The sequence below is a fragment of the Cucurbita maxima genome, unplaced genomic scaffold (assembly GCF_002738345.1).
Source record: "Cucurbita maxima cultivar Rimu unplaced genomic scaffold, Cmax_1.0 Cma_Scf00047, whole genome shotgun sequence".
Taxonomy (NCBI): Eukaryota; Viridiplantae; Streptophyta; class Magnoliopsida; order Cucurbitales; family Cucurbitaceae; genus Cucurbita; species Cucurbita maxima.
The window spans coordinates 383635-400249 of NW_019272063.1; the positions used below are offsets into that span (position 1 = coordinate 383635).

Consider the following 16615-nt stretch of genomic DNA (forward strand, 5'->3'; position numbering starts at 1 on the left):
TGCTTTTTGATAAACTATCGAATATGGATCAACGTCATGAACGTCGTGATTTAAAACCTCTGAGAGCAATCGTGCTGCATCAACCATACTAATTTGGCTCAAAACAACGCCAAACACAACCGAAACAATGAAAAGGGTGGCAACCTTTTGAAACATCATTATGTAGGATGAATGTAGATTTGGGTTTGGGTAGGGATGTGTGTGATTTGATTTGCATTTATGTGATGAGATTTAGGGGGGGTTTTATAGTGAAAGAGGGGGGTTTTGGAAGGGCTTTGATTTAGACTAAGGAATAGGAAAAGTTGAAATTTTAAGAGTTTTGATACGAAATGGGATAGAGCATGGACTTTCATCAAGACCTAAACTTTGAATTGAATACTTACTCATTCCGGCCATCAAATTTGGAAAATTAATCAACCCTTTTTAATTTCTTTCTTTTATTTTTTGCTTTTTTATTCTATTTTTAAAATCAGTTTTATAGTCCAATTAAAAAAAAATTATTATATCCTTCTTTTATAATAATTTTTTTAATTCAACAATATTTAGGGTGGAATTTTGAACTTGCAATCGAATGGGTGAGATTATAATGTCGTGAATTTTTAAATAGTGAGATATTAAAACAAAGGAAATACAGGTACCAGCCGAGATTATAAGTTTAATTTATAGGTAAAGGGAAAAATTAAGAAAAATTAAGTTGAATTTGATTATGGAAAGTTTAAAATAATTGGTTACTTTTTGTGTTTGGTTGAAAAAGAAGAGTACATGTAGAAATGTTGAAAATAGGAGTGGAAAGTGGAAGAAAATGTAGTTCATATGGTCGTTTTATTTTTATGAACATGTTTTTTTTTTCTATAATTAAATTAATATTTTTTTATTAAATAAAGTCAATCTCTTTGACTCCTCATTTGTTTTCCAACAAAGCATTTCTTTAATTATTTCATCTTTATATTTTTTTGAAAAAAAAATTAGGATGATGTCATATTTGAATGTTGAATTAGATAATAGAACAATGACACGATGGGTATGAGAACTAGTGTGAAAATGTCAACTTCTAACTTAATTGGAAATCAATAGCTCTTTATACTATTTCTAATCTAAGTATTTCATGAAACAGCTAAAACTTTTTATATTATTTCTAGTCTAAGTATTTCATGAAAGAGCTAAAATTGAAGATAAATATTATTTTGTATTTGAAAAATTACAAAATTTGATATTCAAGATATGTTAAGACTCGAGAACAATTAGGAGATATCTTTACGAACTCGAACTGGATATGATGATTAAGATTTTAAAAAAAAAAATGTTGTTGAAGTGAGGTTAATTAAATAAGAAGTTAAACCACATTCAAAAACTCATCCGAAAATGAAACACATACAAGTTTGTCTCAGAAAAATGGATTTCCAAGAACTCTAAATTTATATTAAGCACAATTATCCCTTTTTGTTGTATTCTCTGAAAATGGGCCGAATGAGCTAGAAACCCCAAAAAAGACTCTTGTTTGCATCCACGAAAATTGAGGGTGCACATTCTATCAATTTCTTTTCCTTTTGGAGTGATTGATTCTGAGTTGAACTCAGAAACTATCTACCTTTGCATTCTGCCACTGATTTTTCTTTGAACAATTTTTTGCTAAGGGCATGAAGCATTGCTCTTGAATACTGCCGAGAAGCCATTTTCCAATCCATCCCTGTGGTTAACATTGCCTTGAACTCATTGTAACTGATTCGACCATCCTATCAGGCAGGCAACACAGTAATCCAATAAAATGAGTATCGAATAAGTTTGAGATGAATTTTCGTGTAGATCGTATGTAATAAAACATACGAAGATTCACTCTCCTAAAAGAAACCTTATTTCTCATTAGCAAAATGAAATAAAAAAGAGTCATATTTAGAGATAGATACCTTATCCATGTCAGCATCAGAAATGATATCTTGGATCACCTTCTCATTGTCGTCCATTAAGGCTTCTCTGAGTTCATCATATTCAATGTACCCATTTTGGTCCTTGTCAAAGAATCTGAACGCTTGAGTCAGAAGCTCATCAGTGCTCATCTTTCTGAGGTGAATGGACATTGTTGCAAACTCCTCGCAACTTAATGTTCCATTTCCATCCATATCCGCCTTGTTTACAGAAAAGAAGGCCCGTTAGAATGATAGAATATTTTGATATCAAACCTTGGTTATATAATACATCATATTTTACTGACAGTTCACCGCTTTTCAAATATAAGAAAGGGGTAGAAGAAATGGTTCCACCTTATATGAATTTCTGAACCAAAAGATCCATGAATAAAGATCCTCATGATGGGGAAGCATAGATATTTAATCTTTTACGAACCAATTGGATATTTATAGAGAAAATAGAAGCCATAACGCAAGAAAATGACTTGTTCAAATGTTAACATACTCTGAAAATATCTTAGGCTTACAGAACACTTTGAGGACAAAGTTTCTTTCGATTGGGTTAGACTACGAAAAAAATCTAAGATATTTGGACAAGAAAAAGTCTAGAAAATTGTGTGTGTTTTTTTTTTTTGTTACTCCCAACAATCTTTTGAGGTTTATATTGGGAAGAAACTTACAGCTTCCATCAACATCTGCACATCAGGGTCGGAAAGAGAATGTCCAATCATATGCAGACCATTCTTCAACTCCTCGAAAGTTAAATCTCCATTTTTATCTGTGTCCATCATATGGAACATTCGTCTGATCCCATCCATTTGCTCATCTGACAAGTGATCGGCCACAACCTGGATACAGTCAAGGATATTCATCAACTAACAAAGCTATTGAAGAGACAACTTAACTTAAATAATGTATGTTCGATACTTACTCTAAGTACTTTCTTCTTGAACTTATTCATCAAAGTGAATTGCTTAATCCCTATGCCGACATTTTCACCCAGGGGGATATTACGAGCCTGGTTTTTGTTTTGTATCCAAGGATGTTCTTCATGTAATAAAACAAGATGATCAGATAATTTGATTCATTATTTAAGTTTTTAACTCTTTGTTTTTTTTAAGTTCTACATGAGTTCCATGTTTATGGAAAAAAACAGGAACACATTTATAGAAAGTAGATAACAAAACAAATAAACATAAAGAAGAAAATAGTGGTTAAACCCAAGCCACACCAGAAACATTTCGACATAATTTTAGTATTCGTTTGACAATATGTCTGTGCTATCACGTCCTGCATTTCATGTACCTTCTACTGAAATTGCTTAAAACCTAGAGATACTTTGCTCGGGATTTGGGGAAAACAAAGCAAACAAAGATATTACTGAAATGAATTAGGAATAAGAGTCCATACCAAGAACTTCTTCAACAGTCATCCGACTGTAAGGATTTGGATCGAGCATCCCCATCACAAGTTCTTTGGCTTCCTGAGAAACCTTTGGCCAAGGGTCCCTCTCAAAATCTATATTACCCCGAACAATAGCATGAGCAATGCCTTCCTCAGATTCTGCACAAGTTATAATCCCCAATACAGCATTAGCATGCCTGAAATAATTTATTATCCAACTTTCAAAGATTTAGACAATAAACAACCTACAAGATGCCACTCAAGGAGAGACTCACCTGCCCAGAAAGGAGGAACTCCACAAAGCAAGATATAAAGAATCACCCCAGCGCTCCATACATCAATTTCCGGCCCATAGCTGCGTCTTAGGACCTCCGGTGCCATGTAATACGGACTTCCAACAATTTCACTGAATCTCTGATCTACCAAACGAGATCGAGGAAGTTGAGAAACAAGTTCTTAATTAAATAAAGAGCAGCAGGCCTTCAAGGTTAATAAAGATAAGAGAAGAAACTTGGTTCCTGCAGTCAGAATTATGGCGAGGTACTAGAGAAAAGTGTAAGCATACCAGGTTCGAAAAATATGGAAAGACCAAAATCAATTGCCTTCAGTCGGGAGTTTTCACTTTCATCTGCGAACAAGAAATTCTCAGGTTTCAAGTCCCTATGGATAACTCCATTTTCATGGCATACCTGAGACAGAACAGGAAAATGCTCCAAGTAAATGATACCATCAATTCTTCGCGTATGTGGCGTTCAAAAGATCATTCATCTTCAGTTACAACCACACGAAGAGCTACAATTACTCCATGAAATGGAGCTGTATAAAGCATGAAGAATAATATATACATTGCAAATCCTATTTCCAACGCCAGAGTTTCCTAATACCATTCCAGTAAATCCAATTAGGCCATCGTGTTGCTCTGCTACCAAATACAGAGGCTATTCTTAGATTAAATTGATAAATCGACAAAAGACATGAGGCAGATATAAGTTTTCACAAATGTAAATAGCACATAAACGTCACCATTTTGAAGAAATCAGCAACAATTGAATTTGAGTCTACTTCCCCAAAATATTAATAAGATTCGGAAATTTTCCGTAGAATCGAGGTAGAACGATTTGGGAGAGAGTGAAGTTCATATACCTTGCAAATCTCGATAATGGTCTTGGTCACGTCCGCAGCCGCGCGCTCAGTGTAATGCCCTTTGGAGACGATCCTATCGAAGAGTTCACCGCCCTCGCAAAGCTCCATTACAAAATAAACCGCTTCGTTATCCTCAAAGGCCTCCTTAAAGGTAACAATATTGGGATGCTTGGGCAAACTTCGCATAATCGCGACCTCTCTCCGCACATCCTCGACATTGATCTCAGATCTCAACTTGCTCTTAGAAATGGTCTTACAGGCGAAAGTCTCGCCAGTCTCGATCTGAAAGCACTGGTGCGTGATCCCAAACTCCCCCCGCCCAAGCTCCTTCCCGAAGCGATATTTCTCAAAAATGTTGTCGCCGGTGGAGTCATCGGAGAGAATGGAAGCCGCAAGTCGAACGGAGGACTTTCGAACAGATTCGATTATGGCATGATCGGGAAGAGGCCTGACGTCTCTGCTCCTCTTGGCGAGGGATCCGGCCCTGGACTGCACGGAAACGCAGCTTCCCATGGGAGGAGAAGAACTTTTAGTGGCCGGAAAAGCTCATGCACTTCCCATGGGAGGGAGGAAGGGAGGGAGGGAGATGGAAATGGAGGGGGGCTTATACGGAGAAATTTTGGGAGCGGAAATCACAGAGCCAAGAGAGAGGAAGGAGGAGGCGGAGGCGGGTAAATGTTGAATGCAGGAGCGGACAGCAAATTTCGTTAATGCCGATTCCTCGAGTTTGTTGAAGACCCCCCGCCATTTTCTTACGACTTCTTCAAAATTCCGTTAATCTTCTCCCCTCTCTCTCTCCCATCACAATTTTTCATATTATTTCTTTTTTTTTTTTCTATTCTCCCACTTTTTAATTATCTGATATATTTAATATAAATATAAATAAAAATTTAATTTTATATCTAATAAATATTCTGACATTAGGAGCGACCCAAATCATTACTTGTGCTAGCCTGACTCGTGTTAAAAAAAAAAAAAAAAAAGTTGGTCATCAATCACGATCAATTGAAAAGTTTGTATGAGAGCGACCGAGCAATGGGCGAAACGGGATGGATGTCTTCGACTCCGTGGTTGACGTGACATTCACAATTTTGACAACCCACCACCCGCTGCCATTTCTTAACTATACTAAAAAATTAACATCAACTTTTTGTTCCTTGATTTACATGCATTACTTTTTCTTCCTCCATTTTCTTCTATTTCTTCCCATTATCCCTCAATTATTGGACTAATAATCACAACTACTATGTTATGACAAAGAAATAATAATAATAATAATAATAAGAACACTTTTTTCTAAAATTATTAAAAATATTCTATGGAAATAGTCAATAATTTATACGGTGGAGAACAAAAACACAGGGTGTGGAAACCTTCCACTATCACACACTCGTTTTAAAGCTAGAAAGCTTAAAAGGGAAAGCAAAAGAGGACAATATATACTAATGATGACAAATGGTGTACACCGGACGATGTGTCAGCCTTCTCGCTGTTCTCCGAAGGGAGATAGACACGAGACGGTGTGTAAGTAAGAACGCTGGGTATCTTACAAAATTTAATTCAATATACTTAAAAATTAAATATCTTTTTGCAATCAAAAGGTGACCTTTTTGCCCCCCTGGCCCACCACTAGCACTCGCACAAAATCCGCCCAAAATGTACGAATTTAGCGCTTTAATATAGGCCGGTGAGATTTTTATATTTTATATTATATATTTTAACAAGTTGGGCCCCACCACCTATGCCAACTCATCATATCCACGTTCCCGTTATTTTTTTATTTCCCAATAATCATGATTTAAAGTACTAATCACTTAAATTAGAAATAAAATAGTAATTATTTAAAATTAAATTATGAGTTTAAGAGCACATTAAATCTAAAACTAAATAATTTTAAATTTTTTATTAGTAATTTAATGAAAAGAAAAAGAAATGGAAAGTGGGACCAAGCGATAATTTTAAAGATAAAGGGCGTGTTTGTAATTTTACTAAAACTCAAATAATTTTGATAAAATGAAAATTGATACTTTGTCCTTGTCAATAAGATTTGTCAGAAGATATATTGCCATGGAAGCCTATGAAATGACGAGAAAGGGCCTGAGAGAAATGGCCGAGGATCTGCAAGCTCATCATCCCCCATATTTTTCGATTGGGATCAGGATATTCTTCCGGTACCGCTCAAAGGACCAATGGAGCTGAAGAAACGAATAAAAAACAAGCTTTAATTCCAGTTCACTTTGTAGCTGCCGGTTGTTTTGGATTAGGGTTTTTCTTCTCTGGGATCTTCACCGGCGACGACGAATGGTCTGTTCTAAGTTCACAACGGGGGAGAGCGTCCCATGTGATTTCTGTAACGAGCAGGTCGCGATTCTGTACTGTAGAGCTGATTCTGCGAAGCTCTGTTTGTTCTGCGACAACCATGTTCACTCCGCTAATTTGCTCTCTCGGAAGCACGTTCGGTCTCAGATCTGTGATAACTGTAGGTGTGAGCCGGTTTCTATTCGGTGTTCGACGGATAATCTCGTGCTCTGTCAGGAGTGCGATTGGGATGCCCATGGGAGTTGTTCCGTCTCCGCAGCTCACGATCGAACTCCGATTGAAGGGTTCTCTGGCTGCCCTTCGGTGCTCGAGCTTGTTTCGTTATTGGGCTTCGATCTTGGTGATAAGAAGCTGGAGGAATCCGAGATGTTGGTGCAAAATTGGGGGTCTTCACAGGATTTGGTTATGCAGATTGATTCTTGGGCTTGTAGGGCGAGTGCGACTGCTTTTAATGACCTCATTGTTCCGAATGAGAACCCCTTTCTCTTCGCGAATCTCAACTGTACGGATGCTGCTTCCACGCTGAAGAAGCGGAGTCCGAGCTGTGGGAAGCACAAGCAAGTGATTTACAAGCAGTTGGTTGAGCTACTTAAGAGGGATTTTCAAGGCGGTGATGATGGTGGTAACACTGCCGATGGTGATGCAGGTGGGAAAGATGATGGATTAGAGAATCTTATTCCTGAAACAACGAATGGGGATTGTTATTGGCAAGGGGATTTGGAAGCTCGTCGAATTGAAAAAGGGGATGATGGGGTTTTTGCTGATGTTACTGCTGCTCCTCAGCCATCACTGCAGCAACAAACTTCTTTTACATCTCTGCTAACGATGCCGCCGCATATGGGCTTGAAAGATAGCGAGCGCATAGTTGATGACACTAGTGGATGGGATAGTAACCCAAATCGTCAAAGCATTCAAGTAATTTTTCAATTTGCTTTTGTCGCTTTTCTCTGTTCTGGCAACTGTATTGTTTTTCAGCTTTTCTAGCATGCGCTTGTTTTGTAGTTTGATAGCTATAGCATAGCATTCTGTACGAAGGATGTTCTTCTTTGAGCTGTCCTTGACATACCCTCTAATTTTTTTCCTCCATTTCTTTGTCTAAAGCCTAAAGGAATGAATAAAGTTTTTTCCCAATTCCTAGGAATTGAGTTCGTACATTCTTAGGACGCTGCTTTGGCAGTCAACTGGTTTAACCTTTCAAAAGTAGTACAGTCTTTTTCTAAGGATATGAATGGCTATTAACCTGAAACCATTCCGGAAACCTTTTTAAAACATTGAGGGAATGCCGAAAGGAAAAACACAAATATGATAATATCTACTAGTGGTGGACTTAGGCTGTTACGAATGGTATCAGAGCCCGACACTGAACTGTGTGCGAGAGATAACGTTGGGCCCCCAAGGAGGGTGGATTGTGAGATCTCACATTGGTTGGAGAGGGGAACGAAGCATTCCTTATAATGGTGCGAAAATCTCTCCTTAGTAGACTGGTTTTAAAACTTTGAGGGGAAGTCCGGAAGGGAAAGCCTAAAGAGAACAATATCTACTAGTGGTGAACTTGAGTGATTACAAATTAGATAGGCAAACTGTGTTCTTTCTTCTAGAGCCTCTATTTGATTTTTGCTGTAAATTAGATTGTTGCAATCATTCTCTGTTGCCAATGGATTTCCCCTCCCTTTTTTCCTTCACACAAATTTTGGTGTATTATACCTGTTCTTTATCTAGGACTGTACTTGCTTGAAGTTAATTGAAATGATTCCTAGTGATCCTGCTTTCTTTTCGTGTGGAATCCGGTTTCTATACTTGTTCGTCGTAGCTATTGCTTTATGTCTCTGGCTTATCATTTGGTGTAGTTTTTCTCATTATCTCCTGCTTGCCAGGTGCCTTGATATTATCAATGTCAAAACATGTAATGTCTGTCGTTGTTTCTGGTATCAACCTTTCGGTAACTTTCTTATTTTCCTTCTTTTCTATGCGTACTTTTTCCAGATTTGGGACTTTCATTTAGGACAATTACGGGGACACAAAGATTCAAACTCATTTGATGACGCCTACGGCACCGGCAACATGGGATTTACAATTAAAAATTTTTGTGATTTTTTGAAAGAAACATCCCCAACAAGCACGAAGTTGATAGGAGAAACCTATCAGATCAATGGCTCTGGCATGCATGATGACTTGCCATCATTGAATGTAAGTCCTGCTCTGTATTTCACTTTTAGCGTGTTTCGAGCTACTCGTTGGCCTGAAGAAAATGTTGTTTCTTGATTACTGCGTTCATCTAAATGATTGTCTACTTAACCTGGAGGTTTGTTATATCCCATTCTTTCTCGTCTCTTAGAAGACCCACAATTATATTTCAGAGGTTTCATGAACAACGAGATCCATCTACTGTGAAATTAAGTATACTTGTCAAAGCTATACTTGTTGTAAATGCATTTGCTCTGGTGGTAGATGTATGATCATATCCAATGTTTTGAGTTCTTGTATGTGATATCCCACATCGGTTGGAGAGGGGAACGAATCATTCCTTATAAGGGTGTGGAAACCTCTTCCTAACAAACACGTTTTAAAATCGTGAAGCTGACGATGATGTGTAACGTGCTAAACCAAACAAAATTTGCTAGCGGTGGGCTTGGACTGTTACAAATAGTATTAAAACCAGACACCTGGCGGTGTGCCAACGAGTACGCTGGACCCAAGGGGGGTGGAGTGTGAGATCCCACATCGGTTGGAGAGGAGAATGAACCATTCCTTATAAGGGTGTGGAAACCTCTCTCTAACAGATGCGTTTTAGAACCATGAAGCTGGCGGCGATACGTAACGGGCTAAAACGGACAATATCTGCTAGCGGTAGGCTTGGGTTGTTACATTGTTTGTCAGATACCCTCTGCCTACTTAATCGCTACATTTTCATGTGCTTCTTTCTTGTATAGTCCTCTGCTCTTTCCCATTGGGAATCAACTGTTGATGTTATATTTTCTCGAAATTGCAGGGTCATGTCAATAACTCAACGCTAAGCCATCGCGCAGCGACATGTGAGAGCAACAATCTGCCTAATGGTACTGCCTGCAGCAAGCTGAAAGGCAGTTCGAAAAATGCGCAGCCAATCGAACAACAACCTATTATCGTAAGAGATGGTATATTGTCGACATCGACAACCAAGGCTGACTTGGAGCTTCTTGCACAGAATAGAGGCAACGCAATGCAGCGTTACAAGGAGAAACGGAAAACTCGAAGGTGCATACTTCAGTCTCTCTTGTAAACTGTAGTTTTCTTTTGCATTTCTATCCTGGACCCTTGAGTGTAGCTTGGAACAGGTACGATAAATACATTCGTTACGAGTCAAGAAAGGCAAGAGCCGATACGAGAAAGCGAGTCAAGGGCCGGTTTGTGAAGGCTAGCGGAGGCCATGCTTGTTGAAGATCAGCTCAACTCAGCTTCCATGGTTGAAAGTAGGTGCGTGTGTAAATATTTCGCCATTACCTTCCACTTATATTTGTACTAGGTGCAAACGCACGTGATTTCATCAGCTTTTCTTTTTTAGAAATAGTTAAAGAACTAATGTTATGCATTATATGAATAATGTCGGTATCTTGGCGACTTTGATAACAGCCTAGCGCTCGGTATATCTATTATATCGGGACTAAACTTGTAATTTAATTGTAAAAGTAGGTATTTTTTTTATCTTTTGTTTCAAACTTTCTATACTCTGTCTCTGACTCGTAAAAGTTTGGCTTTGGCTTGCAGAGTAGCATAGTCTCGAGGTATTTAACTTAGAGTTATTTAATCTATGTTTTCAAATTTTTAATAAAGACGTGTTTACGGAAATTTTAAAATTTATAATTAAGCTCGTTGTAGGCGTAATTTCAACTTACCTCAATTGTTTACCCTACTTTTCAAAAATAAAAAAAGTTGTTCATACTAATTGGTCCTACAAAGATTCCTTACGGGACTTGATAAATAGCAAATTAGCAAAGGGAAATTATGGCTTCTTTTAAGAAGTTTACCTAATGGACGAAATTTCCATTAAATTTGAAAATTCCAACATTATTTTTCCCTTTTGTTTCTTAATTTCAAATTTATTAAGACTAAAAAATTTATTGAAAAAAAAATTAACCCATCCCAAAATTTTTAATTTTGTGTCGATATTTTAATAAGACTGATGACAATACATAACGAGCTAAAACAGACAACATCTGGCAGGGGTGGACATGGGGTGATACAAATGGTATCAAAGTCAGCACATACGGGCTAAAGCAGACAACATCTGCTGTGAGCTGATACAAATAGTATCGAAGTTAGACACTGAGCAATGTGTCATTGAAGACGTTGGGTCTCTAAAATGATGGAGTGTGAGATTTCACATAAGGAGGGGAACAAAAGCACGATGGGACTGACGGAATCTTAAACTTGTAAACCTAAAAAATATTAAATTAGCCCGTAAACTTTTCGTTATTTTATGTCTAATAAAACCCTAAAGTTTGAATTTTTCTCGTAATATATTCATAAATTTAAATAAATACGAGAACTAAATGAAGGGGTAAGTCTGTTTGAACACTCTTCTGGCTCTAAAAAGCACCATAAAACGAGCTATCTTCATCAATGGCGATGGGTAGCATTTTAAGAGATTTAGAGGGAAAAAAATAAAAATTAAAGAGACGTATTTGAGCTTCCAAGAAGTAAGGGTCCCCCACTTCTTTATTCCCATATTACAATTTTCTTTTTCTTTCCTTTCTTTTCCTTCATTTTCCAACTTTGTTTCCCTTCACCATACCAAAAATCTCTTGCTTCTTCATAGGGGTACGCAACCAAGTTCCCTTTTCCGTCCTCTTCGTTTCTCGACAAAATTCGCTCTACCCAACCTATAAAACATTCCAAAACGCTCGACCCCGTTTGACCGTTTTGTACCGTTTGAGTCTACTATAGTAGATCATCCATGAATCTAAATTACTTTTCGTTACTCCATATTCATCATCTTTCCTTTTCTTTTCCCCTCGTGTCTTTATTCGATATCGACACAATTACATCAATAAAAGATTCGAGAAAACCGTTCTATGAATCTCCCCCAATATAACCAACCGTTATATACCGTTTGAGTCTACTATAGTATGTGACGACAGTTACCGATTCATTGATCTAATCTCAAAATCTTTCCTTTTGTTTTCTTTCGACGTCTTCATTTCGATATCGTCACAATTACGTAAGTCAGTCAATAAAACAGTCGAAAAAGAAGAGGCGGAAGTTGGAGAATTGGGGGATCATATATTTCACTGTGGGGGAAATATGATTACACTGTGTATTTTTTTTTGTTTTTTTTTGTTTTAATTATACTGTGTATGCAAAGGGGGAAGAACAGGGGGTTGAGTAGAGGTTTCCCAGAAGCCTATAGAGCTTCATGGGAAAAGGACAGCAGCTACTTCAAGCTATACGCTTGTTTTTAAGAGCTCTTGTAAAAGCTGCTGGTTTCTTCTTCGTCTTCTTCTTCATAATCATCGTCGTCGTCATCATCAGAATTGCCCAGAGAAATATCAGTAATTCCACTTGATCCAGATGAAGAAGAAGAGGTAGGAGACAGATTCAAATCAGTGTTGTTGGTTGCTCTCAGAAAGTTACGAAGCACAGGCCTGCTACCAACGTTGTTGTTCTCATCTATCTCCCTTGTGTCTCTTTTCTTGAAGAAAATTCGACATAACACCAGGTTGGGGTTCTGCAGCAACAAATCAAACAAACAGACAAGAAGCAGCTCAGCTCAATTGAACAGTCCACCATAAAAGAACAGTTAGTAGGAGAAGAAGCTCACGAAGGGGGGAAGTTGGGCATTCATGGCGGAAGGAGGAAAATCAACCAGGCGATACTCATGCATAATCCAATCAGTCCTCATGCCATATGGAAACTTCCCGACGTAGAAAACCAGTGATTTCTTCCACCCCACGAGCTGATCCTGCTTGGAAGAGACAACAGCACGGTCATTTGCAGTGGGGTTCCAGTACCCAGAGGCAGTGACTTTGGTGACGCTTCCCCCATTGGGGAATTTGGGGAAATTGGTGCTGAAAAAGTACCTCTCCCGCTGCCAATTCCCTGACCCAGAAAAAATCACAGAAACCCCATTAGTAAAAAATCAACCCCAAATGAAAACAACCGAAACAAAACGAGATCGAATTAGGGGAAATGGTGGACGTGAGATGGAACCTGGGAGGACCCATGGGTCGAATCGGCCGCCGTCGATGTCGGAGATGACGGGGGCAGGAAGGGGGAGTGAGAAGGCTCTTCTCATGAGGTATTGGACGAGGAGTTCCTCGTCGGTGGGGTGGAAGCGGAAGCCAGGGGGGAAGCGGAGGACGCCATTCTTGAGGTAGGCGACTCTGTTGGCGGCCATTGTTGGGAATTGAATAGGAGATGGATGGGTGGAGTGAGTTGAATAGGAGCAGCGAGGGTGAGGTTTTATAGTGATGGCTTTGTAGGCGGAGGGGAGGAGTGGTGGGCTAATACGTTTTTAGCGTGAATTAGACTCAATCTCTCTCTCTCTCTCTCTCTCTCTCTCTCTCTCTCTCTCTCCCTCCCTCAATTTCATCCCCCTTCATGTTTAACACACAACCCCTCAACGGAACTCAATGTGCTGGTTTTACTGTGGATTGTAATTTTTAACAATGCTTTTTCTTTTTCTTTTTTTCTTTTTTTTCTTTTTTTTAAATATTTCAAAATACCCATGATTATCTCCTTCTCTTAAAATCGGGTAAGATCGACGACTATCCCCCAGACCAACACGAGTTTTGTAGAAAAATTCCGAGAGGGTCACATAATAAAGAATTGCTCCAAACAAAGCAGGTTTCAATTTTAAAGAAATGTACCTAGACTATATTTGAACGAGACTAGTTTAGACCAGACAGACAAAACAAGCTAAAAGAACGAGTTTCGAATTTTGATCCGAATCTTACACATAGAGTGTTACGATCTTATTGGTATAAGTAGTAACGTCAAAATATGATAAATATTTCTTAGCCATTGTATTCTTAAGATCGCTATCAATTACAAATTATTTACTTTTTAAAAAAAATAAAAAATAATATGAGTATATCCAAAAAAAGCAAAGTAAAAAGTTTTTTTCTATAGATGGAAGGTAATCTCCCCTCATATACGTCATCTAATAAAATAAAAAATAAAAAAATAAAAAAAAAAGTGTAATATATATATTAATTATAATTTTGATTTATGATGTCATGCTAACCTAATCAAAATTAATTTATTTGTCATTTCTAATTAAAATTTAACCGTCTTATAACGTTTCTTCTTAATTAAAAAACAACTTTATCTATGAAAAAGGGTTTTCATAAAAGGAAATTGTTAGATAAAGTATTTGCTTTTCATTTTTTTCCCCTTAAAAAAATGAATTGCTGTCAATTTGGCGTGTGAAAATGGATAAAAGGGTAATTTGGTAATTGAGGGAGATAGGGACGGGTCGGGTAAGGGAGAAACGAAGTACCCAAGAGGGATTTTCAAATGGGAAAGTACGAAAGTACCCACGTCATTATTGTTAGCTTTGTTCGAGTGTGGGAGACAAGGGAGATCGCTACAAGTGCCCTAACTATTAAAATAATGGATTTTATTTCATATAATAAATTAATTTAGATTATATGATATTATCCAAATGTCATCCTAGATTGATTTTTAAAAAATTATTCCCATCATTAATTTTTTTTAATTATTTCAAAAAAATCCGTTTTCCTCGAGATGAGTAGTTGAAAACGAACATAAATGGTTTGAACCTTCAAATCTTGAAGTTGTATTGAACGTCCGAAATAAAAGGATAAAAAATGACACGTGATCCGTTAGCTATAAACAATAGAAGTTTACGTGTAGATGAGTGGACGTTGATGGATTTCTGTGACATTCGTAATTGTATTGATTAGAAAGGAAATTTGTAACGGCCCATGACGTAATTGGACAGCTACCACATGCACGCTCGTCAAAAGATTTTGGTGACGTTCATAATTATATTGATTAGAAAGAAAATTTGTAACGGCCTCAACATCTAGAACATGACGTAGTTGGATAGCTACCACATGCACGCTCGTTGAAAGATTTTAGTGACATTCATAATTGTACTGATTAGAAAGAAAATTTGTAACGACCTTAATGTCTAGAACATGACGTAATTGGACAGCTACCACATGCATGCTCGTTGAAAGATTTCATAGTACTGATTAGGAAGAAAATCTGTAACGGCCCCAACTTCTATGACGTAATCAAACAGCTACCACTTGCACCGCTAAAAAATACAAAGCCAACATTTAAAGTTTGAAAATTTACCAAAAGGGTTTCCGTTTAAAATAGGATAAAGGTTAACGGCAAATACGTGCGGGTCTAAGATTTGTATGATCTTTTCAAAAAACCTCGTCATTCGTTCGTAACGCTTTTGTCCTGTATCGACAAGATCTTGTAATGATTAAATAAAAGACTTAACATCATGAAAAAAGTGACGACATCCTAAATTAACGGAATCGTGTATTTAATCAACTATACCTACATGACATATGTCACAGTAAACTAAATTATAAAAATAGAAAAACTCCGACATTAGAATATATGTTACCTCGTACCTTAATATATAAATAGAGAGGTCAAAATACATTTTCCGTTAGATGAGTGGTTGAAAACGAGCATAAATTGATGAACCTTCAAATCTTAAAGTTGTATTGAACATCCAAAATAAAAGGATAAAAAATGATACTAGATCCGTTAGTGGCAAAAAGTAGATGTTTACGTGTAGATAAGTGGACGTTGACGGATTTCAGTGACATTCATAATTGTATTGATTAGAGAGAAGATTTGAAACGGCCCCAATGTTAAGAACGTGACGTAATTGGACAGCCACCGCATGCACGCTCATTGAAGGATTTTAGTGACATTCATAATTGTACTGATTAAGGAGAAAATTTGTAACGGCCCCAACTTCTAAAATGTGACGTAGAACAGCTACCACGTGCACCACTAAACAATTCAAAGTCAACATTTAAAGTTGAAAATTTACCAGAAGCGTTTTCGTTTAAATAGGAAACTTTAGTTTGAGATTCCTAGAAATCTTAAAAACATAAAGGTTAATCGCAGAAATGTTCGTTCTTAAGATTTTTATGGTCTTTCCAATAAACGTCATCATATGTTCATAACGCTTTTGTCATATATCGACAAGATCTTGTAATGATTAAATAAAATATTTAACGTCATGAAAAAAGTGACGACATCCTAAATTAATGGAACCATGTATTTAATCAACTATATCTACATCGACAAGTTACATTAAACTAAATTATAAAAATAGAAAATTTTGGACATTAAAGTGTCAAAATATTAAAATTATTCCTCACATAGGTTATTATTATTATTATTATTGAAATTATTATTATTATTATTATTATTATTTTTCTAAAACTTGTTTAAAAACATCAAAAAGATTAAAATGAAAAAGAAAAAGAGGAAGAATGGGTAGGTGAGTCCAAGTCCAACCTTACTCATCTCCATTTCCGTCTCCTATTTCAATATTTATCCATAATACAAAATTTTTTATTTTTTATTTATTCTGTCTTCTATTTTAATATTTATTTTTACTAATTTTTTTTATTTATTTTTGCGAACATCAAAGTAAAAAATATATATATCTAATGAGGCAAGATCAAAGGTAGAAACGGAGAATATGATTTTTCTTCTCAACCTTTTTATCTCATAAAAAGAAATCTCACTCTACTATTTTCTCTATTCTTTGTTTAAATCTTTGTTTAAACGTTTAAACGAAAAGTTTACTGTCTCACTCGGAGCATTATTCTATAGGTGAGGATGTTAGGGATTTTTATTAA

The 16615-nt window shown here is 36.9% G+C and overlaps 3 protein-coding genes across 3 annotated transcripts; 1 reads left to right on the plus strand and 2 right to left on the minus strand.

Moving 5' to 3' along the window:
- Positions 1-1287: 1287 nt before the first annotated feature.
- LOC111470785 (calcium-dependent protein kinase 24) lies at positions 1288-5172 on the minus strand. The gene is made up of 8 exons (XM_023116399.1): positions 4452-5172; positions 3874-3997; positions 3584-3727; positions 3315-3467; positions 2836-2951; positions 2585-2752; positions 1905-2123; positions 1288-1733 (listed from the first exon to the last, which is right to left on the minus strand). The coding sequence occupies exons 1-8, from the start codon at positions 4962-4964 to the stop codon at positions 1581-1583; spliced, it is 1590 nt and encodes a 529-aa protein (XP_022972167.1). The 5' UTR covers positions 4965-5172; the 3' UTR covers positions 1288-1580.
- Positions 5173-6536: 1364 nt separating this feature from the next.
- Positions 6537-10378, plus strand: LOC111470824 (zinc finger protein CONSTANS-LIKE 14-like). Its single transcript, XM_023116465.1, has 4 exons — positions 6537-7685; positions 8754-8957; positions 9760-10004; positions 10085-10378. Exons 1-4 carry the CDS (start codon positions 6753-6755, stop codon positions 10185-10187), a joined length of 1485 nt encoding a protein of 494 aa, XP_022972233.1. The 5' UTR covers positions 6537-6752; the 3' UTR covers positions 10188-10378.
- A 1698-nt stretch (positions 10379-12076) lies between these two features.
- LOC111470891 (NAC domain-containing protein 83-like) lies at positions 12077-13227 on the minus strand. The gene is made up of 3 exons (XM_023116550.1): positions 12957-13227; positions 12568-12845; positions 12077-12474 (listed from the first exon to the last, which is right to left on the minus strand). Exons 1-3 carry the CDS (start codon positions 13141-13143, stop codon positions 12205-12207), a joined length of 735 nt encoding a protein of 244 aa, XP_022972318.1. The 5' UTR covers positions 13144-13227; the 3' UTR covers positions 12077-12204.
- Between the last annotated feature and the right edge of the window lie 3388 nt (positions 13228-16615).